A 26,348-nucleotide genomic window follows, 5' to 3' on the forward strand; every position below is an offset into this window, starting at 1 on the left:
GATCAAACACAGCTCAAGCTAAAGCACTAACTGTACGTCCACTTTCCGGGTTTATGAGAGCTGTGAACGTTTACAATTAAGGAACTCGCGGCGCTGCAGAACAACTGCTTTGTTTTAAAACCTTAATTGATTATTACCTCTCTGTGTTACTACCTTATTGGGCTAAGAAATCAGAGCAGTAGAATTTGAACCTTGGGAGAAACACGGCAGTACCATTTGCGCACATAACAGTGCACTGTCATCGATGTCGACTGGAATATCGACACGTATATCGCTAACGTGTACTCTTCTGTTATTTTTTCATTTCTTACTCTGCAGTGTGCACTCCGGTCCCATTTATGGGGTTATTTTTTGTGCTAAAATTAGCGCTTGACGCATAAAACATTAAGTTAGCACTAACGTTAATTTTGGTTATGGATATGCGTTTGAGTTCAATATTATAAAGTAGCATTTGAATATGCCGCTTTACCCACAACAGAGAGCACGCGTGAATGAGCAATCAGGCCTATGCTCAAGGCACGCCCGTGGCGCAATCTCCGCGCATTCACCCACTTCCCTTATGCATCGCCTTTAGCTTTGTTACCAAGAGGTGTATAATTTTTATCCCAGGAGACTTTGCGTTCGCTTGTCCTCATTGCGCGTCGTTCTACAGGAGAAGCATAGGTCTCCCCTCTCATCCGCTGTGTCATCATGGAGCTCAAACAGCTCCGCGGTGACCCAGCGTACTGCGAGTCTTAAAACTGTTTATGAAAGCTGCACATTCTTCGATGGTTTCCAAAGCCAGCCTGGCTGTCCAGGTACCAAATTGAAGAGAATGCGGACGTTGGCCAAAGCGGAAAACTAACGAGGTTCCAGCCTTTTCGCACGAAGATGATGCAACACGTCTACTGGCCGAGTCTACAATTGCACAGTGTTGTATGCAGAGAGGAGGAGCGAGGAGCGTCATCCCTTTGTTGCGTTTCCAAAACAGCGATGAAGAAATGGCGCCCAAATGTTACGGCCCGCACATCCCGTCTAGATAACTCTCACACACGTGTTCTCTGTGCACCGCCGCCATTTTGGCGTGGGTAAAATGTCCTGCGTGCGTGCAGCTCTCCGACGACGCCGACCGTTGCGGTGACAGTGTTCCCAAGGAAGTAAACAATATCGCAAGCTGTGCCGCCCCCTCCGGCGTCCCGGAGTGCGCGTCTGCCCATAGCCGTCGTCTTCTTCGACCTTGACGACTTCATTCTTTGTGCACTCTGCGGTTTTTGGGGCAGGAAGGAAGGAAAAAAGAAAGAAGCTATTCTAGTTTAGAAGAAAGTCTGCGGCGCGGGCACTGCACCACGGCCGCCTTTGGGCACCACCACCCCCGCTCCTCCGGCATAGCGTGTGACTGCCGTCAAAAGCGGCTTTTTTACTCATCGGTCTTTGCGGCTCAAAGCCGCCTATCTATCTCGCCATCTATTTTTTAAGGGTAACGGAGAGGAAGAGAGGACCGAAAAAAAAAAGCACCCGTGAGGACATCGCCGCGGGAGCCGCGCAGATGCTTTTTTGCCCCCATCTCTCGGGCAGCGCGCCGGAGAAGGAATGAAAAATGCAGCCGCACCAGCCGTCAGCCGACGCGACACTGGGACGGGCCCAAGAAACGAAAGAATTATGACGGCCCATTGTTGTCGAGGGGACCGCGTCGGCAACTGATGCGCTCCCACGTCGACGGCGTGACGATCGCACAAAAAAGTGCACCTTTGTTTCGTGGCGTCTTACTGAAGGCCGCCTCCCCCCTTCGCTCCGAAAAAGAAACCTCTTTTAGGTAGAAGAAAGAAAAAAACGCTCACAAACCGCGGGCGCACCCGAAGGACACGTGCGTCCGTCCATATGTGGCCACGCGCAGACACAGACGGTCTCCCAGTGAGATCTGCGCCCCGGGCCGCTCCTTGCGTTTACTCGCTGTCAGAATGATAAAATCGTCTTTTCCTTACTATTTCCCTTGGCATGCGTGACAAAAACGACGACGAAGAAAGGAGGGAGAGGCTTCGAGCGGGCGCACTTAAACTCACGACGTCGCATCGGCTTCTCCGCCCTATCCGGCAAGTGCCGCTGCCGCCTCTACTATATAGTGCAAATTCTATACGTATACTCCGCGAAGTTTCGAATGTACTCCCATCCCCAAAAGACCGGCCACCCACGTTTTAGGGCCCATGATCGGTCCTGAGAAAACCCTCAAAACAACATCTTTAGTATACGGTTCCTTTGCGCGGCCGTAAGCATCTAGGGAGAGGATCCTAGCCCTCTGCAGTGAGAATGCTTTGTGTTTGTTGTGCAGGAAAATCCTTAGAAAGCTTTATCGGGCAGTGTTGGCGCTTCGTTATTCTTGACACAAACTGCCACAACTCTTTCAGCAGAGTGGTCATGCTCTCTCTCGAGCTATATCATAATGCTAGAAAAACTGGCCAAGTACCCGCCATCTGCCCCATTTCCGTGAGCTCCTGGAAACAGTGGGCACGAATTTTATGTATTATCTGGCAGGCTGTCTTATGAAAAATCGATTACCGATCATTATTAACTACTCTTTAACAAAATATGAGTAACATTGGCTCGTGCGAAGGCATCTCCCTGCCGCCAGAACCTCCCTATACATTTCACTGAAATGGACAAAACCGGACAATTATAGGACCCGATTGAAGAGGGCCTTAAGCAGTCTTGGTTTAAAGTATTTTAGTCTTCAAAAGCTATTAGGTCTATGGCGGATGAGTGCGCTAAAAAAACGCGCAATCATGGCGCTGGAAACTTCCCTCTATGACAACTACGTCCTTGCAAATTACTAGATGTTAGATTCCCTGCCTGATTGGTTCCACTCATGCATTAGAGTGTTTGTTTGGTTGTGCTAACATTTCAAGCTCAGGGCTAGAATGTTTGTGTGAACCATTTACGTGTGGCCGGAGCATCGTCAAGCTGCAATACAAAGTAGCTTTTTCATTCGGGCTCGTTTTTGCTCAAGTGAAATAAACTTATTGATTGAATCATGATAAAAAAAAAACAGTATGAATTTGCGTATTGCCTTCGTGTGACTGCGATCATGACCATACCGTTATAACATATAAGTATGCGTCCTTGCTTATTGTTCATTGTCCGTTTACTGTTAACATTATTTACGTATGTGCTGTGCTATGTATGTCGTCAGTTGTATGTCGTAGCTGTGTTTTCCTGTGGATTTCGTGGTCTGTTATAGTTCGATTTTTTTTTTTACACCAATGCGAAAAGAGTAGCCGGCGCAGCTGTCCCGTGCCAACCTCCCCTTACATGTCTATGTAAATAAGAATAGACTGCAACTGTCGAGCTTTCATGCGCAACACATCAGCTTTATACCAAACGCCCGCTTTGTTAGTGAAAAGGGAATTGTTTCCTTTAGTTGGGTTGGCGAAACTTATTTTGATGAAGCGTTACAGTTGCTGTGTTTAAAACATGTACCAGTATAGGCGGCAATAATTATTTTGCACCGTGCGTTCCACTTGTCTCATTATGCTCATTGTATCTTTCGCGGGTCACAAGCCTCAGCAACACAATCGAGGTGCACTTTCGTCTAGACCTCAGCATTTCTTTTTATTTCTGCGGCTTATCCAAAGGACGAAGCGAATTCCCTCACATTATGCACGGCATCAAGGCACAGCTGAACAGTCACACGGAGCACATATTAATCAGACTCGTTTCCCGTCGCAGCTTTCCGCTCAGGCACTTTCCTTCTTCCCCGGCGGTAGAAGGGGACCCTGTTTCAACCAGCCGTCAAACAAGAGCGCTTCCCTCCGATTCCCTCCTCCCCCCGCGCACATGTTGGAAGGAGGAGGCCGGCGCGTATACCTGGTTTCCGGCGTCTCGGAGGCCGCAGACCGAGGCGCTGCGTGACCCAGTGCTGCGGCAGACCGCGTCTGCCAACGCCGCTCAACCTGTGCCGAGCTCGCCCCACTCCGCCCCGGGGGCTTCACCGGCCGCCGAAATTAATCACCGGGGCGACAGATGCGCTTATTGCCGACCGCTCGGAATGATTTCCCCGCACCAATCATACTCCGGCGCTGGGCGAGCCGCCGCCATTAATCAAAGGGCTTCGCTTCCTCCGCCGCGGCTCGTTTCCCAGGCGTCGTCGCAGCGGCGGGCTTCATTAGCCACGCCGCTCCGGTCTTTGGAGCCGAGGGACGACGCGTCTCGGATTGGGAGGCTGCTCTTTCTACCTGCTTTCTCTGTTTTTCACCCCCGATGGCCGCGTGGAGGAATACAACGTGCACGCTCTTCTCTGTTTTTAGGGTGAGCCGAGAGCGGCCGGGTTTCGGTGCTGGCCAAGTGCAAAAACGCCCGTTCGCTGACATTTCGTTGCCCTCTAAAGGACATCAGGCGACCGACATTTATCCGGAGCCTTCCATGCAATGCAGCCTGGCTGTACCTCCTAGCTCGCAGTGCTCCTTGAACACTGCAAGATATGTCAGGTTTTTTTTTTTTTACCCTTTTCTACAGTGTCTTCATTCTCACACAGGTGGAGTTTTCAGCGCAGCAACATGTCTGGTCAGACCGTACAATATGCGCGGTTTTTCACAACAGCTTCCAATGGCCGCATAAGCTTTTCACTAGTTTCTGTTCCACACTCCGTCTAGCGCAATTATAACAATTTCCTGGCTTCAGTGAAGTATATTACTCTCTGTAATGATTTATAGAAAGTGATAGGGGTTTGACTCCTTTTTTGGTTAAAATATGACTAAACAGAACGAACGCTGCTAGCCGGAATGTGCAGGCGAAGCCTGGTATCCCGCTTTTAATAACACGCATATTTATGGTTCCAGATGTTTAGAAGCTCTTGCGCCTCGCAGGAATTCTTCGGATTTAGCCGGTCCTGGCTGAATGACGCCTTATTTGGTTATCTGGCGTAACCACGAACACTAAAACATAATTGTTAAGCGATCCATATCTTGACTTGCTGATTTTGTGATAGTCATAATTTTTCTCGCAGATGACCGCTGCAGTGGTGCAGTTTTTTTGAACATGCAGCCTTTTTCAAAAGTTGTTGCATTGGTCACCGAAAGTCATTTGTATATACACGGCGAGACTAAACTGAACCCTGGTATGGCGACGCAAATGAGAATGCTCCTTTTGTAAGGTGGCATATACAATATACATGTGGTCAGAAACAGCAGGAAATGCAGCAAAAATTGGAGAGGACACTTAAGCCCCGCCTTGAGGATAAGGAGCGGTAGCATTAACGAGTGAATTAATGCCCATACATGCGGTATTCGTCATTCGCCACTTTACATTCATATGTCCCTGGGAGTCATCATGCCACTCATGATGAATAAGCTGGCGCAAGCGTTACGAAGACGCAGAAAGAAGACCACAGGACAGGCGCCGTGGTCTTCTTACTGTGTCTTCGTAACGTTTGCGCCCACTTATACGTCATGCACAGCATCCCCAACTAGTCTAACTTTTTATTCTATTATCTCCTTGCGCAATGGTGCAGCCGTTATGGGATGCGCCACTGCCCTGCGGTGCCAGGTGCTGCCACTGGCGATCAACCTCTCGCGACCAACCATTAATTTAAATGCCACCTGCCAGGATGGTTAGTTTGCTCACAATGCGATGGGTACGTTGTGATGGCCCCGCAGGGTCACGTGGCCTAGGTTGCCCACGTAGGTTGCTTCTTAGGGGGCGGCTACCGGGGCCATCCTACGCCACCCTATTTAACCCCCACAACGCCGACTCCGACCACGCCTGATTTTCTGCGTAACGGGGCCTTTAACCCTATCACGTTAATAAGGTTACCTTCACCACAGGCTATAGAAATACAAAGTTCAGCGCTCATCCGTTGTAGTCGCGTGTGCCCACACATATACGGACACAGAGTAGAGGGCAGGGCGGATGCACGGTTCCCTGCATGACATTGTTTACCGGTGTGGAAACTGGCAATTTAAGAGGTGGGTTTCCCGCCATCTTCTAGAATTCCTTCAAGACGCCGATCTGGACTCCAAATGGTGGCAGAAGCAATCGACGACTATAGTGGACGCTTGTGTGCGTGGCGGCGGCGATCTGCCAGGTTGCAGAACTGGGCCACGAACTCTCGTATTAACATCACATAGTCACTACAGCGAACCAAATTCCGGGAGAAAAAATTGTAGGGGACACTTAAGCTCCGCCTTAAGGCTATAACGCGATAGCGTTAATTGGTTAATGTCCATATATATGCAGAATTGGTCTTTCTCTACGTAATATTGATATATCCTTAGAAGTCCTCATACCACTCCTGGCTCAGTGCATGGTGCAGCGGTTAAGCGATGCGCCACTGCCCTGCGGTGGCAGGTGCTGCCACCGGTGGAGCTTGGGCGACCCAGGTTGCTCTCCCCGAGCGACTTGTCATTCATTTAACTGCCACCTGGCACGGTGAGCACTGAGCAGTTTGTTCACGATCCGATGGACAGGTTGTGAGGGCACCGCAAGGTCACGTGACCTAGATGGCCCACCTGCCTCCAAGGTTGCTCTCTGGAAGCAGGTCATCTCCAGTCATCTCCTGTGTCATCGACGAGTCTATATCTGTATACGCGTTATGACACTCCGGCTTGAGACACTTTTGCTGCAGACTTAAAACAAGATTTGTCGTCTTTCTTGCGACCCACGAGGGACCGTTTCATCATTCAGAGCAGTTGGTAAAGACACGTGGTCAGTCTAGCAACGTAAGTCAAGAGAGCTAGCTTGCACTACCAGCAATTCGGGACAAGCGCTTTTAAAAGTTCCTTTGGCTGTCACCCGTGGCGCATGGCTTTGAATCGTACAGACATCATCCGGGAGATAAGAATGAGAGAGAGTGACCGAGTGGCTGCAGAACTGAACGCAATTGGCCGCTAGGCTTGGCGGCTCTGCCTCGACGCAATCCCGATTCCCGAATTCCTGGTAATGGAGACCGCACATTCGAAAACGATGAGACTCACAACCGAGCACCTCGTTCTTCGATGGCGCGAAAGAGTAATCTTTATTTACCCCCGAAAACAGAATTAAGGATGAAGCGCCGTAAAATCTGCGGTGAGGTGCAAATATCCTTGGCCCCCTTACTTTGCAGGCACCGTCATTCGCTTGAAATTCAGTTGTTCCTGCCCGGATGTCAGGGTGCCTCACCCCGAGCGCATAACCACGTCGACATCATAGCTCGACGGCTGGGCTCGCTTGCTCACGCCTGCGAGAGCTGACGAACTTTGCACCTACGCTCATTTGTAACCGCGTGTGTAGCACCCGGCAGTGCAAGGTTGTGCAGTGAATAATGCAAAACCATTGCAAGCGCGAGAACAGAAGCACGAACGAGATGGAAGCGGCGAGCCCTTGTTTTACTGCACGTAAATAACACATTGGCTTTAGGAGCACGTACAGATCCGGCGAATAAAACCGCGACACGCAATCGAGGGCGCTCACGCACGCACCTTCGCCCGCTCGGCCCTAGCGGCCAGCAGGGCGCCCGGCCCTGGCGATGAATCCGGGCCGCGGCTGGTCAGAGGCTGCCGTCCGGGAGAGGTCGCACCCCGGTCTGCGGTCAGTCATCACAATACTCACGACCACTGCGTGTCTCCAAGCAATACGCGAGTCCCCGGCGGCAGAAACAGCCTCCCTGCGCGGGCTGCCGGTGTTGGCCGAGCACCAACACGCGCGCACACGCACACACGCGCGGCGCGTGATTGCTGGGACAGCTGTCGACGTCCCGTGACAATTCCAGTCCGCGCTGGGCTATGGATCCATAAATGTTTCAAGAATCGTAAAAACGGGGCTCCCCGCGGCGCCGAGCGGACCGTATAAACATGCGTTCGGGCTTTCGCGGTCAATACTGGGAGCGAGGTCTGCCCCGCGACGTTTGTTACTTTGCGCTGCTGCTGCTGCGTGTCTGCGTTCGATGGATCGTGAGCGGCGATTGCGTGACGGGCTGCCCGTGCGCTTAACCACGTCCGCTGGCGCTGTAGGCAGCGGAAGCCGTTAGTTATAGGTCAGCACTGAGCACGTAGTGCTGAAATCTAGTATCTTTGTTCTGCTGGAGCTATTTTGGGGGCAAAAGTGCGGATTTTGAGGCTGGAGAAAAATAAAGTCGAAAAAACAAAACAATCAATTATTGAATTTAGCATTCCACCTTCGGCAGCAGCTGAGATTCTGGGTGTTTCTATTTTCTAATGTATGTACGGGGTTATCATCGTGAGCATTTACTTAACGAGCATCTACACACGTGTACAAGTCCTCTCCACCCTTGTGTTTACGTCGGAGATGCAACGTTAATGCGATGCTGCTGCAATGCTGTCATCAGGCAATAAAGAAAAAAGTACCATTTTACAATTTTCTTTAACACGTACATAAAGTGATGAGTTGATTGCATAATTACGAACGTTAGAGATCGCTATACTGGCTAAACGACTCTCCTTCTGCCCTAGGATAATGAACGTTAAAGTAATAACGCAAAATAAATCTACAAGTAAGACGCTCTGCGAATTAACTCGTCAAACGCATTTTTGCAACCTGACACAGGATGCCTTCATTTGAGTTGTGCTTAGAAAATATAAAGTCTTAAGAATTTGTTTGCCTCGCAACTTCAAAGCTTTGTGAGCATTTACGCAAAATAACGTAAAGGCTGAAATTATTTTAATAAAGGGCACGCCCATGTAAAGTGTTTCTAATCTAGAAGCGAATCCTGCATCTTATTCGTTTTCCGCGTGGAAGTCACTGATTCCGCACGCTGTGCACTGCATTTCATAGGCGCTGAATAACATTCGAACCAGCGTAAGAAGCTCGCTGCATTTAATCTATGACTAATCTGCTTGCAGCACTGAGCCTAACTAGTGCTAAAAGTTTAATATTTTGTGTCTCTTACGAAGAACAGCACTGTTCCGATTGGCTGACGCTACTAGTAAAAACGCCTAGCGTTGCGCTATTACATAAGAAAAAAAATCCTTCATAGAGCTCATTACGATGGCTTGCTCCTTCAAGTCACTAGCTCAAGATGCATTCCTTATGCGGGTCTGGTATTGTGTGTTTCTCTCTTGTCCATGGACGACGCTGATGGCATAGCTGTACGAGCTATCGCAAATGTTCTTTAACTGCTAAGGGCATTGCATACATTTTGAACGCACCTCAAAAAAAAAAAAAAATCCCCGAAGACGGAAAAAACGATCATAAATGAAGCAATAAAAGGTAGATGATGCTTTGTATCCCGTATGAGAGCCCTGTTTTCAATGGAGCAGCTATGGAAACGGGCAGGCTTTTTATGGCTCAGTGTGCGACGCCATGCGGAAGGACACCGTGGTTGCAATTATGGGCATGCCGGGGGATAATCAGACATTGCAGGCATAGCTGGCATTTCACACTCTTTTCCTCTTCAGTACACACGTGCTGCCCCAGTCTGTCATAACCTCCGGCTTCAGCGTGTGTACCTAGCCCATCTGAAGACAACATTTTCTTCCTGACACCGTAACGATGCTGCTTTATCCGCTCCAGAAACTTTCCAGCTGAGCCAACGCTCGGAATTTTTTCTGATGGTCTACGCTGTCTGAGGTTTGCTGGTTTTCCATAGCGGTGATGCAACCAGGTCGTTTACAAGCAGGTTATTTAGTAATCCGCGGAGTAGGAGCAATAAAAAGATACACCGGCCTGGTCCAGGCGAATGCCAACCTCCTTGCACTAGTTGGATCATTGTAGAGCACGGTACTTTTTTTTTTTGTTACTCTGATCCTACTACTATAGTCATCGCCTTCCATGAGAGTCGACAATAGCAGCCGGCCGAACTAGCCGCGATGCGTTTCGGTTGCTAGTTACAACTTCCTGTTGCTCGTCAGTTGAAGGTGAAGGTTCTGTTCTCAGTCCGTTAAACACCTAGCTTGCTATCCTTCTCCCCGCCTTATCCCATCATTTCCTATTTAAAGCACAGCGCTCCCTGCTAAGGAAGAAAAATCTGCAAGCATAAATCGACGCTTACGGCTTCAGACGCTACATTTTCGCGTCGTTTGCCCTTTCTACGGCCTTCGGATGAGTACCGACATTCACGCAGGTGAGCCTGGCTGTGCCGACAAGCAAGGACCAGACGGCGCAACACCCCAAGGCGGTTCGCAAGTATATACACGCGCCGCTTGACGCGCTCAACAAGGACGCGCGCCTGTCCGCAGCTCCTAACCGCGGTGGCCCTCTTCCGGACCGCCGACGGCTGCGTCCGAATTGGGCGCACCAATTTACGCGGCCCTCCGTTTGTTTTTCCCCGCGTCCGAGGCAACGGGCGAGCGGGCCGCCCCGTACGCGCGCGTACATTTGAACAGTGACCGACATGCGCGCATTGTGCGCGCGCGGGCGTTGTTGTCGCACGCGCCACTATTCCTGGTCCGGCGGTGCACGCGGGGAAGGAGGGCGCGGGAAGGCGAAGCGGGAGGGCGGGAGCTTCCATAAAGGGCGCGCCGGTTGTTTGCCCAGCGGCGGCGTCCCTTTTTTGTCGCAGGGTGCCGCTGTCCGCGGCGCCCGGGAAACAAAAGACCGCTTTGTCGCTCACCGGACACTGACCAACACGACGCTTGTGGACACAGCAGCGCGGGGCCTGCATGAACGCGACCGACCACTTCTTCCGACAAGATGATGGCCGCTCCGCGTTGTCCCGTGCCGCCGCCGCCGCTGTTTCACAGCTCTATTGATACAGTCAGCGCGCGGTGTGCCGCCGCCGGCATGTGCGGCCCGCTTCACGGCCCTACACGGGACTCGGTGGGGCCGCGCGATTGGGGCAGGGTATCGGGCACGACCCTAGTGGCTGCTGGAAAGGCCCGAGTGACCCTTTGCGATGATGGCGCTGCTTCGCCTTTGGTGGCTGCTCAGTACTGCGCCACGTGGGGATGACAACGTCTGCGCAGATACCTCCTCATTCTGCGCAGGTGTATCCGTGGGCCACAAGGAAGCTCGCTCCTCGCGCGAGGAAAAATTTCGAAACTTTGGTTTTTATTCGTTTTCCTGTACAGTCATAAACAAAAAATTCAGTGGAGGAAGCTGCGCACCATCAGCGGAGCCTGCATGTTTGTCTCGGAGCTGCAGTTCGCATTTACTGGGTCATGCGACTGCAGTTTTGCGGCACGGTGAAGTAAAAGATCCCCCCAACGAGGAGTTTTCAAGATGTTTTTTTTTCTTTTCTGGCTCTTTATTATTGACAGATGGAATGGAGAGAGTAGCATTGAAATGAATGTTTAGAATGTTCTATTCCTCAGAAGCACATCATTTCCCAATCAGGGATTGGTTTAGGGAGTGAAGGGTAGTAGGGATTTGAAGTAGGAAAACCACAAAAAACCAATTTTTTTCCGAAGGAGAAGGTCAAAGAAATGCATTGCACAAATAAGGCCGCCCCCCCCCCCCCCCCCCAATGCCCCCTCCAAGAGTCACCCATAAATCCGCCCCTGTCTCTGATGGAGTTCCCTCCAGCGGCAATGCATTTCCGCCCTTGATGGACTGCACTTTGTGCGTTCCGTCGCAGTAGAACATTGAGGGCGACTCCTCACGGCACCAGCGGCCCATTCCGCTTCAAAGTCCGGACTTCCCGCCATGAAAATCCAAACTGTGTCCAAAAGTGAAAGAAACTTGTCCAGGGGTACACCTTCTGCTACTTTACAACTTAAAATAGGTTATAACGTACGGCGTTTTGTTCGGACACAAGCGGTAAGAACTTATGGAACTGTTTTACTCTGATAACAAAAAGTACCACATCACATGAGGATATAGTAATGTATGAATAAATGAACAAGAAGTGCCACGGCGAGATATGATGAGGCAGAAACAAGACAGTTCAGTCTCTTTGGGCTTCTTGTTTCCTTTGTATTACGGGGACAACTGGCGTCTGCCATTTCATTCGATAATACGAAAGGACGCCGTAGTTTGTTGAGTACCGATCAGAGTTCTTTAATAGGAGAGAACGAATTTTCTGTTCAGAAAAGGACTATGCTCTACTTCAGACCTATATAACGAATCAAAGGGGAATACTGGGCGATCACTTACACTTACTTACGGAGCACGTTGAACCTGCCCATCACCCGAATTATAGTTTGAGCCATATATTCACTCTTAGGATAATCTGGTATTGCATTCAAGAAGAGAGACGACTTCTTTTTGCACGTGATCGAATGGAACGACTATCAAAGATTACGCGTCACAATTTGCGGACATTCTGCTCGAAAAGAGCATTCACGAGGAATAGTACCTGGACCACACATAAAATTATCAAGATCCCGAAATAGCCGACTACCCTCATTCTCTCTCTGTCTTAACGCGTACTGTCCTGGGACTTTATTTCAGCACTCTTTTCTTCTCCCACATGCTATAAACAAATGGAACAGTTTGCTAGCACTATGTGGAATGCCTTAATTACATCAATTGTCATGCTTCTTTGCATTATCCTATTGCATTATCAGTGCTTTCCTCTTGCTCGCGTTTTTGTTTGATAGCGGTTTGATGACGCAGCTGATTGTATTTTTGCTAATTTGCACTCACTCGAAATCACGCCTGCAGCGTGCCATAAAAGTAGAATAAATGAATAGAGACTTCGGAGACTGTCTTAATTTTTTTAATGGGATCTTCTATTTCACTTATTTCACTTTTTTTTTCTGAAAGGCATGTCGTTGGAGTTCGCGAAAAGCTATCGCGGACTTCCTCCCTGCCTAGTTTAGGTACTAACTCCTGCTAGATTTCCATTTCATCCATTCGCTTGGTTTAATAAACCCAGCGTACTGAAAGGCAAAAAACGCGTCGTTTGCAGCGTGTTCCCCTTCGCTTGCTCTTCATTTCTTTGGTTCCCTCCGCGGCATCGGGTCAGCAGTCGTTTTGGTAAGCCAAGCGCTTGCGCGCGATCTGAAATAGATGGCACCAACCAGCGCAGCCAGAGGTTGTTGCTTCTGATCGCAACAGAGTGAACACACGATCCCTCCCGAAAGCCCCAAGCATAGCAACCGGGAGCAGCTCCATGTGCTGCAAATGTAGCTCGGGGCTGCGGAGAAATTTTGGCGCGCTGCGCAGCCGAGCGGCGGGCGGAGGTAATACAAGCCAAGCCCGAGCCGTGTATCAGACGGCGCCATTCGCGGAAAATGCGCCGGGAGCCCGTATAAGGGCCCGGCGAGCGGCCCATTTCGGTAGATTAACCCTGGGAACAATCGGCGATTCTCTCATCTTCTATCGAGCGGCCGGCTCTAACCTGATACCTCCGGCCGAGATCTTCGGCGCGGGGCGCTCCCTGGCGGACATTCCTGCGGCCGTGCACTTTGTATGCAGCAGCGCACCGGCGGCGGAGTCCGCGTGCAGTCGGAGCCGGCGGCTGCAGTGGGGGGCGGCGCATGCGCGCTGCCTCCATGCCTGGCGGCCACTGCTCCAGCAACCGTGAATTACGACGTGGACGTGACAGCGGCCGGCGACTCGTAAAAACGGTCGCTCGGCCGGTCCGCAGCCGCAGAAACCGAATGGCCGTCGACGCATTGCGGCCTCCTCACGACTGCGGCGGCCGCGCTAGGCACGGCCACCTTCACCTGCGTCCACCCGGCTTTGTTCTCGCTGCCTGCGCCGCGTGATCAAATTACGAGCCTGAAGGCGCAGCAGATGGCATGCAAGGCCGCCGCTGGCCGCATATCGATTCATAGCGAGCGTCAGCCACGGCCGCCGGAGCAAGCGCCGCGAGCTACTGCGCCGCCGCGGGGCGGGAGAGGGACGCGTCAACCGCGCGCTTTCACCCGCATCACTCTAATAGAGCGCCGGAGGCCCCGTAAATAATTCCACCCTCGCGTTTTTCGGCGCTTTGTCCCAAGTTCGAAAGGTCAGAGCTGAGGACCATGACTTATTCCGCACAAAGTTCTCACCTGTGGGCACCTCACAATAAATAAATAAACAAATGAATGAAGAGATAAATAATGCTAAAAAGCAATCCTCTGCGTGTCGATATAGCGCCAAATGCGGCCCCTTTCCTGTTTCAGCCGCCGCGGTGGCTCAGTGGCTGTAGTGTTCGGCTGATGACCCGAAAGACGCGGGTTCGATCCCAGCCGCGGTGTTCGCGTTTCGATGGAGGAGGAATGCCAGAGGCGTGTGCACTGCGCGCTGTCAATGTACTTTTAAAAAAACCCGTGATCTATGTTTTTCGGAGTCCGCCACTACGGCGTCCCTCGTCGCTTGAGTCGCTTTGGGATGTTAAACCCCATAAACCATAAATCATTTCCCGTTACGTACTATCGGCAGAGGAAGCAAGTGTCCCACGGAAATAGATTTAAAACTTCCTTTCTTGAAGCCTGGCGTAGCAGTAAACGCTAACCCTGTCAGTGGGTGCTAAGAACTTCAGACCACGCTTAGAGTGCTCATCATCTTCTGCCTGCAGTGTTAAGCTGTCCTGTAATAAGCTTTATGTTCCCTTACGCGGGCTCTTTATTTACTTTTACTTCCGATAATGCATGCTAAAGGGCTTCTCTATGCGGGTTAAACAAATGTCAGTCGTCTTAGTGATTACGGTCTCAAAATAGTACTTCCTCCAAGCTTCTCGCGCTCTTGGAAGCGCATGAGCTAAGTCGGCGCTGTGGTGTTCCTGAACAGCCTTGCGCTACCATTTGACCAGCAAAATAAAGTTTTCTTTGCTCTATTGTGGTTTAACGTCCCAAAGCGACTCAGGCTATGAGAGACGCCGTAGTGAAAGGTTCCGGAAATTTCGACCAACTGGGGTTCTTTAGCGTGCACTCACATAGCACAGTACACAGGCCTCTAGACTTTCACCTCCATCAAAATTCGACAACCGCGGCTGGGATCGAACCCGCGTCTTTCGGGTCAGCAGCCGAGCGCCATAACCACTGAGCCACCGCGGCGGCTCTCCAGAGAAAGTGCCGTCGTCACTTATGATCGCTGACAGTTATACGGACAAGGGATATAAGGTACACGTATTTATTTTATTTTTTCAATTAGTTATATTTAATGTTGTTTATGTCTGACCGAAAGCAGGAGTGGGTACAGAGTAACACCGTAAAACAAACTAGCATGCAACTCGGTTAGTTAAATCCTTAACAAATTCTTTCTTCGAAAGGCAGTGCACGGACCGATTCAAGTGGTTTCACATTTCAACCGCATGTGGAAAAAACCTAGAACTTGAAACAGCTGAGAGTTGATGCAGGAAATCATATTAAGGGGGTTATATCGCCGTGTTGTTCGGGCTGTGTCACTTCTGCGTTGGCGCTTTGATTCGCATCTATAAAGAATAAAATGCCTCAGCGAATAGGAAATCTCAAACTCTACTCGGTTGCTATTTTTAAAAAGCGATGGAAATTTTCACGAAGTTTCGGGGAAATATCCAGGAACCTGGATATTGACACACTCACACACGCACGCACGCACGCACCCTCCTTTCACAACTTTTTTTGGCGCCTAGCCTTTCTGCGGTAAGCCATCTGGAAGGGGTCATTTCTTAACTCTTCGTCGTCGTTCGAATACATGTGCGCCACACCCTCTGTCCCAAAAAGCCAAATGTATGGAATGCAACGGAATGAAAAAAAAAATATTGATAAGCCTTCTCTGCTACTTGGGTACAGCCTGTAGCCCAGGGCCCCTACGGAGATTGCAGCACCTCTCGCCCATTCCACGAGACGTCGCTGGCCTCCCAGGTTTTAGTTGCACAAAGCCTCCTCCCATTGCTCCTTTGATGGATTTTGTATATTGATGACTGCCATTTTTTCGCGCTGGCAGCCTCGTGAGGTGCGATATAGTGTGGCCACCTCCCTGCAGAGTGGACAGGCGGTGAGGATGTGTAAATTAGGGCAAGCGTTTGTTTGTGGCCGCCTCCAAGAAGCTGCTTGTTCTTTTGTGAGATGGCTGTGAGGTGGGATAGGGCCATCCTCCACACTCTATGTTGTTCAAAGATAACACTATAAGTCGGAACCACTCTTCCGGGTTAGTGTATCGGTTAGTGTATCCACGGGCTACGGTATACGCCGCATTGTTCCCAGCAAAGCTGGTGTGTCCTGGTGAAAATGTAACTTGGTGCACGACGATGTTGGCCGTGGGGCCTTACCGTATACGATTTGGAGGGCTGGATTGGTGACCCTACTCATTAGGTTATTACGGCAGGCCTCCTAGGATTCCGTGACTGTTGTGTAGCGAGTGGTCCTCCTGGAGCCTTCGACCATCGCGATGGCATGGGGACTTCCCCCGTTTCCGTTGGGACTCCGTAGTTGACGCTGACGCGGGTGCATGATCTCCAGATGAGTGCGGTAGACCACCGCGGCTACTGCCGCTCTAATTCCTGGGCAGCTGGATTCGTCTACGTAGACCGCATCTACCCTTCCTACAAGGCGTTTCTCCAGGGCCCTGGCTCTTGCCTCCCTGCGCCCTGTGTGCAGTTGAGGGTGCATGCTCCGGGGTACGGCTGGACCGAGAATGTCCTATGCAGCTCATCTGAGATCATGCCCGTTTCTTCAATTTTTCGAGTACAGTCAGCGTAGCTAGCCCAGCCTGGCCAGCAGGGCCCTGCCCGTTGCGTAGGGGAGTAGGTGCTCATTCTGTGAATAAATGAAAAAGTTTATTGGGAGATTTGAGAGGGGGATGTGTGGGTGGGGTTCCTAGCCTGGGACTGGATCCAGTGCTGCCGCTGCTGTCCGTGCTCGTGCTACGAGGGCCTTTTGAGTCTCGAGTCCAGAGCTCCTTCTGTGCTATATGTGCTATGGGGAGCGCCTCCCAGTGTTCGAGAACGGCTGGAATAAGGTATTTCAGACGCCACTGTGGATTGCATAAATCAATGGTTGCCTTCCTCGAGAGGAGGGGGTGTGTGAGGGCATGTGAAAGGTATCAAGGTGCCGTTTTTGTAGCGATAGCTACATTAAGGTAGGATTTCGAGCCTTCAGCGTGGCGGCGCCGTGGCGGTGACGGCGCCGCCACCCTGCGGCGGCACTGCCACGCTGTGGCGGCGCTTCTACCCTGTGGCTCCGCCGCCACGCTGTCACGTGGATGGTCACGTGGTGCGAAGCAGCTGCCGGCGGCGCGGCGCCTTCGCTGATCACGTGGTTCGTCACCTGGTTGGTCACGTGACCAAGTTCCACTCAGCCAGCTGTAGCTATCACGCCACTCCAGGTTTAACCAAAGCTAAACCACCGCCAATTTTCTTATGGGCATTTTCAATTAGAATTTAAGTGACAATCAGTTTGATCTCCATTTTATGTCAAACACACTCAATTATAATTTTGCTGACTTTGCACTATTGCGGCCTTTGATTATTATGCTCCATCCCTGGCCATTTTCAAAAACACTGAAATTTTGACGTCTTGCAGTAGTTGGGATTGATGTATCTATAGTGTGCATACAAATTAACACGTCTGTAAAATTGTTTCTTTAGTGCAAGTTCCTGCAGGATCAGAGGTAGTGGGTCAGTAGAAAAATGGGCCATGTCGGACACGTGGCTGTGGACGTGCACATGCAAACGAAGATGATATCAACACAAACCGACTACATTGTGTTAGCAGCTTTGCTCTAAGGAAATATGCTACGCGTTATAACTGTTCCAACAGATGATGTCGTAAATTTAAACGCGGCAGAACATTATGCGAAGATGAACATGGCAGCGTCCCATCGAAAACTGCCAATGAATAAAATCTGGGGTATATTGACGCTACATCGAGAAAAAATGATTTATAACAGGAAACAAGTGTATGCCACCATGGGCTCACATCATCCTCAGGGAACCGGACGAGAGTGACGCTTGTGCTGGGTTGTGATAAAGGGAGAGTAAGGAAACATTACTGCATTTAAACGACAAAGATGTTACTTTCATTAAATATGGCGCTTTTATTAGTTATAAACGATCAAAAAGTGACATACAGGTGTCGTCATCACCAGTCAATATCGCAAGTAAGCGCGGTTCGGCGACACAGTTTTGAAGCGAAAAGCTTCACTACGCTAGGCAAAGCAGTCGTCGCGTAGGCCGGAGAATGACCTTGAACGACCTTCAGCCCAACCACGTTAGCCGTGTATGACCGTATGTGGTACAGTTATGGCGTCAAACCCTTGACCCCTGACCTTGACACATGACCTTTAGTTGACCTTTGACATTAGGCGACCTTCGGGTTGACCTTTGAGCTTAAAAACATCCGTCGGGGCGATTTGAAGCCACGTAATGACATCTGATGAGGGTGTCGTAAGACCATGTGATACCACTTCATAGCCACGTGGTCGTGTGGGTGTATAAGAACGGCTGTAGCGAGCGTGTAGCGGAGCTGCCGTGGACGAGCCTCAGACGCTTAGCAAGCGCCCTTGCTTTTCGCTGAATTCCTGTGTCAGCCAAGTTTAGCCACTGCCAGTTTATCGAGGGCTCGGGTACACCATCGTTTATACCAAAGCTGCGATTGCAGAGTCCTTTTCCGTGTGAGATGCCACATGTTTGAATAGAGTGGCGCAATTTTATCAGCAATAAATATGCGTCTTTTGCTACCGGACACACATAGAATCGATATTTAACTCAGTACCAAAGTTTGATGGGATTCTCTCCTGTCCCTTTAAACTCGTTCTGGTTGGATAAAAAAAATTCCTCAACAGATATACGACTGCGGATGCGTCCTGGCTCCCCACTGTGACGTTTAAACTAAAATACAAACTAACCAACAGGAACATCCAGGTTCTTCACCCCTTACAAAATGCAAGAAAGAACATGCCGTCAGCTCGCAGGATCATTCTGTCCATGTTGCCTGATATCAAAGATGCTGATTCACAAGGTATGGCCAGAATAACTTAGTTCTTATAATGGGGAGTTAATTACAGATTTACCCTCTGCAATGAAAAGATGTGTCGGGGATAGAGTGCACATTCATCATGGCAATGAAACCGACGATAGAATTAGTTTATTAACTTGTATTGCCTTAAAATTACTGGCAGTCACCAAGGGCGCTTCCGATTGATAACATATCTACCAAAGGTCTCTTTTTTTTCTGTACAGAGCCAAACACTGGAGCTACCTTCCCGCCCACATTGCCTTGTTTGTAAATCACGAAATTTAAGGCGGCCTTCAACGATTGCCTTAACAGTTAACTGCATGTGCATGCTGACTCTTGATATTATTCCTTGTAGCAGGGACTTCGAGGTGCAACCAAACAATCGAGGTATTAGACGGACCTGGCTTCCAGTGACTCGCACTTTTCCTAAAGCTCGAGGAACACTTACGCAGGAGCAGGCATTTGTCTGATCATGATGCGATAAGAGGTGTGTGGTTCGCCAGTGTTGGAAATACTTTTTTCAGGAAGTAATGTAAATATTGGAGATCTGTGGGACAAATGCACTCGAGCTCAAGAAGACCACGACGAAAAATTACTTCGTAAAAAGGCAAATTTTCTCATCGGGAACTGTTCAGAGGTGGATCATGGGGTTCGATCCTCGCAGTTGCGCGAGACAGCAACATCATACTGCAGTGCGCTAGTAAGCACCGCAGCAAAATGCCAGCGCCACTGCTCATGTCAGGAAGGCGTGCCTTGCGGAGCGTGAGGCATCAGCGGCTGCCAAAGGTAATGGGCGCCTGTAATGAGGGCCCAACCAATTATTCTATGCATTAAACATATTTCTCTCTCTCTCTCTTTCGTGAGGCATAAGAAGAAACTGAAAGATACAAGCAAGCGTCTGACAACTTCAAAATGCTATTTACACCATTTAGAGAAAGCGTGTCGCTCTTCACTCCAATGTCTGAGGTACAGTGGTCGAGCACCAGCACTGCTTGGGAGATGTGAGGCAAGCTGCTGCTCCGGGTTCAGTTCTGCCGTTACGCGAGTCAAAGCACCGCAGCGCCCCTAAGGCCCGGCCGTTGGAAGACAACGAGGACGATGAATACCGCGAGCGCCGTGCAAGATAAGATTGATGCCTTTGAAAAGCAGGCTGCTGCCATGGCCGCCGATAACGCCGCCCAGCAGCCCGCTGAGACGTCTGGGCCCGCTGCGCCCGCGGGGCCCGCTGCGCCCGCAGGTCCCGCTGGGCCTTCTGAGGACGCCCCGGACGCAGCGCAGGCGTCCACCTCGGGGTCCACCTCGCACGCCGGGGAAGACGCGGCGGACGCCCAACCACGGTGCCAGCGGCTCGCACGCACTCTGATCGACGCACTGAAGCCCGCTGAGAACGGGCGCGCGCCGTTCTCTGGACGACGAGGCTTGCGGTTCGGATGCCCCGTAACGTACGCGAGAAATGGGCGGGTACTGCTCCCCATTAGGTGCGTAATGTCGTTTCTCTTCTCACTGCATAGCACACTTTCGCTTTCTCGTCGGCCTTAGAACAAAGAACACGAAACTCCTACGCTGCTGGACGGGCATATAGTAGTCGATTTCAGATAACCTGGGCCTTATTCTGGAACTAAGTCGAAGCAACTGTGCGTTATGACCTATAGCAAAACACCTTTTGTTATGAATGATGGGCGTCGAGGAGGGCGGGGTGGGATTGCGAGTGGCTCATATACTGCAAGCATATGCCTGTAGTGGTAGGCTGCGATCTTTACATATTTATATCCTACCTTTGACTGGCATCTTCTCAGCTTTTGTTAACTTCTTGGTTAAGCCGGAATCCTCTTCACTTCGTCCTCGTGGCTGACGTTTAGCCTTTGGTAGAAAAACTGTGGCTGATGCACCTTTGCACTTAGTCTCCCGCTTAGACTCTGTGGGAGTAAACGCTGGTCCTTGCGGGACATTGAGGGCCTTTGATGCCTTTGAGGTAGTCACCCCTCAAAGGACTAACCCCTGTAGCACTTTCAGCCCTTTCAACGTCAGGGTGTGACGGTATGCACTAACAAGCCCTCTATGTGATTACGCACCGAGTTGTGCTCGAGTTGTCCGACTAGCGCGAGCCAGGCTCACGGCGCTTCTTCTGTGCGCAGCCGGCCCAAGCAGACGGCGGGCGGCGCCGTATTGTCCGCGCTGGGCGGCGGTGGCGGCGGCGAGCCGGGCCCCCCGACACGGCGGCTCCTGCTGCGGGGACTGGTGGCCGTGGCCGCCTTCCTGGCTGCCGTCGCCTTTCTGCTCAGCACCATGTTCTTGGCGCAGTCGCTGCGATCCGAGCGCAGTCGCCAGCAGCACAAGGCGGCCATCGCCGCACCGGTGCCGATGCACGCTCCGGTGCCCTATTTGCCGCAGCCCGAGCAGGAGCAGGTGTACGTTTCTCTCAACGGTTGCCTTGTAGCGGGGGACGAGGGGCCTAAATAGTTCCTGGAAATGCTAAAACACTCCGTTATGTTACGGAATGACTGCATATATCTCCACCCCTGACCACTGTGTAGTGATGTGAGACGAATTATGGGCCACGTAGACAATACGGAACTTGTAGAAATCCGGCTCCCGCACGATTTATCGGATCGCTGTGTTGCCCCACGAGCGCCAACGTGTATGTCTTACGGCTCTTAGTCCGGCTGATAACTGCTTGCTTGCGAAGGCTCTATAGGACGGTATTATTGGGTGCGACTGCTGCACCACGAATTTCATATCACACTTTTGCCTTTAAGGACATACTCGAGTATCTTTTCTTGCGACACGCGCAAATGCGACGACTCACGAACTTGCACTGCTTTTTTTTTTTTTGCTTACTACATCCTCTTTGTTTACAACCTATTTATCGTTACGCTCAGATGACAAGAAAAAAAAGTTCGCGCAACGCCAGCGGAGGAGAAAATGCCTTCCACTGCACTCGCAGCTTCTAAAGAACGCATCTAACACTTTGCGATCTCTTACAACGCAAGTAAGGGTGAGGTGGCAAATATTATGCACCCATAATAACTTGAGAAGAGTCGCTAAAATCGTTGGACCTTGAAGAGAGCAACGGCTCATCAGCATGCAATGGTGTTCACCGACACACATTAAGCAAAAACCGGGTAAAATAGGACTAACTGCACCACTTAGTACTCGCGATGACCGGTTAGTCACAAGACGATTTGGGGGAATAAGATTATCCCTCTCTGGCGCGCCACATTGCCACAAACGATCCGCGCATCGACTCTGCACGTTAGTATGCGGAGTATTGGGAAGGCTAGAGCTCTCGCTGCTGCTCGCTCCTTGCAGGACGGACGCGGAGGCCGTCCACGAGAAGAGGCACAAGCGGCGGCACCACGGCCGGCACAGGCGACGGAGGGGCGACGCGGAGTCTCGGCCGGGGATGCCCGAGGCCGGTTCGCGTCAGCTCGAGGCCACCGAGGCCGAAGATACCGAAGACGGAAGCGCCTGAGGGGCCGAACCCTGCGCGTGGCTGCAGGCACTGCGAGAGCAGCCGGGCTGCGATGCACGAGGCGTGTCGAAGTGGCTAGCCCAAGGGATGCTGCGACTTTCCCTTCCTTGCATGCTCTCATACGGCCACTTGTGTTCGGGGTAACTACAGGAGACTTCTGCGGTGCTCTATGAACACGTTCGGCGCTGATGCCGCACGCGCTGCGGTTGCAGAGTAGCCACTAAAGGCGCAAGCAGCGATGCGCCACGTCATATAGTGTGCGTGTCAGAAGGCAAACGCTTCATATGCACTAAGTGGAAAAAATTCACCGCCCGCAACAATGCATAACAGGCATCAGTCACTGTCTCAAGTTTCGCTGCCTCGTTAAATCCGCATCCACTTTGGCTGCAGCTAGTTACTCAAACTAAGTGGAACTGCGTTGCACACGCATAAATCAGTAAAATATGCGGAACAAGGTTCCAGTTAAAGTAAGATGTTTCTGTGACACAGTGTTTCATGTACGCGCATCTGGAACATCTTCTGATTACGTTTTAAAAATTATGTGGAACCACGCTCCGCAGGGCCTGCTTGCTGGGGTTGAGCCTGAAAGGTCCTAGCGCCGTTGCCCTGCCGTCGTGCCCAGCCACTTATGCATCTTACCGTCCTCACATCGTGTTTGCGACGCTCTGGGTGCTAATGATTCGGTACTGTTGAGCAGGGTTCAGTTAAATTACAACAAACTACAACAAATAACCGATGGCTCGGTCAGATTAGTGTTGGTAAACCCAATGTTCCATCCCATTGGATCTTCTGAAATTGGCTAGCAGTGCCTACAGTGTGCACTGCTGTCACCACGTGACACGTGACACGTGGCACCGAACACTCAATCACCGCGGGAATTTCGAATGCTCGGTACATACCATCGATTTTATATGACCGCCGGAAATAGCGTGTGTAAGCGCAGGAAGCACTTAATAGGCCAAATTTTGCAGCGAGAAGGAAAAGTTGACCACGATAATCAGCATTTTTGTCGCAGAATCTCTCGGGACTCTCTACTTCTCTCAAAGTTACGAGCTCAAAATATCTCGATAGAGTTACGCGGTGTTCGCTACTGGCGGCCAACAGGTGACGCTAGTTGCTAAATGTTAAGGAAAGCTGCGCAGGACGGTTGCCATTATATGCGGCAGACTCATTATACATATGATTAACACTGGGAAGCCGGAAATTATACCTATGCAGCACTTCACCCACCGTTAAGAGTTCACATTAGGGAAACATATGAGCTAAGTGGAAAAAAGAACTGGGATACCGGCAGGCACCGTTTGTCAGTGTGTCCATGGGAAATTCAGGTTTTATGCCAATGTTCATCACTAGCGGTGTGCGAAAAACTACAGAGAATGTTTACTACACTCGAATCGGAGCGAAAGCACGGATTTGTGCTGCGTAGAAGACGACGGTGAGCAGACAATGCCGCGGCACGGAGCAGATGGAAGTTGATGGAGCTCTGAAGTGCTCAGCGCGAGTGTGTGGCGCAGTTTAACACGATGCTTGTTGGCTGCGGCCATAGCCTAGTGGTCTTGCTGAGCGGCCCTTAAAGGAGATATGTTCGCGCAGCCACTGATTGGACTTTCGGTCATGGATATTGATTCAATTTCTTTTCTGTTTTTCGTGGTTTGACGGTGAAGGTGAAAACTAGGCAAGCGGCGATCGAAGCACAAGGTCCCGTAGTGAAGCTGTCGCTTCAATAGTACTTTTTTCCGAACTGAATCGAATACGAAGTGTGTAGATTTGCTACTGAATCGAACACGAATAGTTTAGCTGAAAACCAATTCGCATACGAACCTAGTAGTGCGAGAACCGACATTGATCTCGATTCGGGTGGATTTGGAGGCGAGGACAAATTTGGGCAGTCCGCCGCTGGGCGCTGGGCAGCGAGGCGAGCTTGCGCCGTGCCGATGAGCTCGATCCCTGGCTTCCATATGATGCCAGCGAAACGAAACTTTGTTGAAAATGTCCAGGCACAACAATGGCTATACATTTCATGGGGGAGGGAAAAGGGCTCCTGCAAAAGTATAAACAAAAAATGCCGACATGGTGGCAGCCAAGGCAACTATATGGAAGCGCTTGTCCCGAGTTTCTGGTAATGACCATAGAAAAGTTCATGAATCAGTCCTCGGCGAGCAGCCACGGGTCATTATTCATGGCTCGGCGTCGCCGTAGCGAATGGTCGTGGACGGTGCCCGGGCAAGCTGCGGAGATCTTCATCAGGTGTGATTCTCTCACGCTGCGTTCGTTGAAAAGGACGCTGAACATAATCGTGAGGACATTAATCAGTACCATCGCACGTCACGATCATCTAACACGTGGAGAGGTAAATGTTTTAACAGAGGCTATATTGCAAGCAGGCTGTCCGTATACCTGGCACGCTAAAGCACAGAAATCGAGCCAAGAGAATATCGGTAAACCTTGTGTGTAGCAGCGATCATTCATTTTGTTAACTGAATGTGAGATATTTCACGCTCTGCCTTCCGTGCTCCGGCGTCAACGATACAATGATACAATTGCAAACAAACAGGTATACCCTCTCTGTTTATTCAGGTGAGCTTGGACCTGGTTTGCTATCCAGGTGAGCTCTGCAGCGCTGACGCACAAGTGTTCCCGTGAAAATTCATATCAGTATAGTTCACTTCATATCTGTGTAGTTCTTGGACGCTCTTTTTAATTTTCCGCGCACATTCGTTTCTTGACTAGCTCTCCTCTCCAGTCCCCCACTCCAGTCGCCCGGCGCCACCGACGACCCTCTCTCCTCGGGCGGCGCGTTTCTCAGATGCCGCCGCAGATGGGCCGTGCTAGATTCCTCTGCTCGCGCCATACTCTCTCATCTCCTTCCACGGGAACCATCCGGAGGGTGGTTACCGTGGTCAACATCCTCCGGTAACGCATTCTACACTCTCGCCATACCCTCTTCTTTCAACGGTAACCCTCCGTCTCTTTCTGCCAGGGTAACCCAGGTGGTTCCCGGGGCAGCCACCCTCTGCTTGCGTCTTACGCTCTCGCAATACCTTCCTCCTTCCAGGGTAACCACCCTCTGGTTATGTTTTTGAACGGACTAGCCAAACCCTCCTTCCGCGCTAACCATCATCCGGACAGTTCCCGTGGATACCACCATACAATTGCGCATTCCTACACTCTCGCCATACCCTCCTCCTAGAGTAACCCTTCTCTTCCTTCTAGGGTATACCCTCATGGTTGTTCCGGTGTAACCACACAGTGGTTACTCATTCACCCGCTCTCGTCAGGCCCTCCTCCTCCCACAGTAATCAACCTCCGAGTTGTTATGGTGTCTTCGACTGGTCGCTTTAGATCGCTCTAGAGCGCTCTGAGAGACATTCGGCTGGTCGAAACCGGACGCTCCGACTACATTTGGCTGGTCCTTTCTGAGTGCTCGCCTTCACCTCAGAGCGCTCTGATGGGCTCCGAGAAAAAAGTCGGAGCGGCCCAGAGATGAGTCCGCGGGACAAAGCCACTTCCGCCATTTCGCGAAAGCGGTGCGAGGCCTCGGCGTCCCTTAAGCCTGTGTCACATGCAAGCGAAAATGCTAGCGAATCCTGCCGCCGCGGCGGAAAAACCTGTTTTGAGTCGTCGCGGCGATGAGCGGCGAGGTTCCAACAAGATGGAAATTTTCGCTGCGACGCCCCGCTCAATCGCTCAGTCGCTTGCATGTGAACCAGCCTTTACGCGTATAGGCAGAAGCAAGTGTAGGCTTTTGACGCAGTTGTAGCGTCCTTGCAGTGTTGTGTTTTGCGGATGTCACGCTGTGTAAGGCAAATAATGTCCAGGAGGCGCCGGATAACTACGCTAGGAACGCGGTCTGTGTTGCTGTCACATAACAGCGATTCCAGCAGCAGCGCAGACGATGGCGACAGTGCTACATACAAGGCGATGTTCGAAAAATGGGCGTCCCACGGGGCGCTCATTTTTGCCGGAGGCGGAGAGCCGGGGTAGCGATCGGTGCAGGCTAAGCGGCGACCTCGATGCAGACTGTGTGCGGCCACGTGCGGCTACTGTTGATGGCAGCAGCGGTGCCGCGTCGTGGTTCTGGAAGTTACGTCCTCCTTCTGCCCCCTGCGCTTCCGCTCTAAAAACTCGCTGACCATTCGGCTTGACTAGTCTCGCTGTGCGCTCAGAGC

General features: G+C 51.0%; 1 protein-coding gene across 1 annotated transcript; it reads left to right on the forward strand.

Moving 5' to 3' along the window:
• Positions 1-19,806: 19,806 nt before the first annotated feature.
• On the forward strand, positions 19,807-22,603 carry LOC144136636 (uncharacterized). The gene is made up of 3 exons (XM_077669145.1): positions 19,807-20,185; positions 20,843-21,115; positions 22,017-22,603. Exons 1-3 carry the CDS (start codon positions 19,866-19,868, stop codon positions 22,177-22,179), a joined length of 756 nt encoding a protein of 251 aa, XP_077525271.1. The 5' UTR covers positions 19,807-19,865; the 3' UTR covers positions 22,180-22,603.
• The last annotated feature ends 3,745 nt before the right edge of the window (positions 22,604-26,348 follow it).

This window comes from Amblyomma americanum, chromosome 1 (assembly GCF_052857255.1).
Source record: "Amblyomma americanum isolate KBUSLIRL-KWMA chromosome 1, ASM5285725v1, whole genome shotgun sequence".
Classification (NCBI taxonomy): domain Eukaryota; kingdom Metazoa; phylum Arthropoda; class Arachnida; order Ixodida; family Ixodidae; genus Amblyomma; species Amblyomma americanum.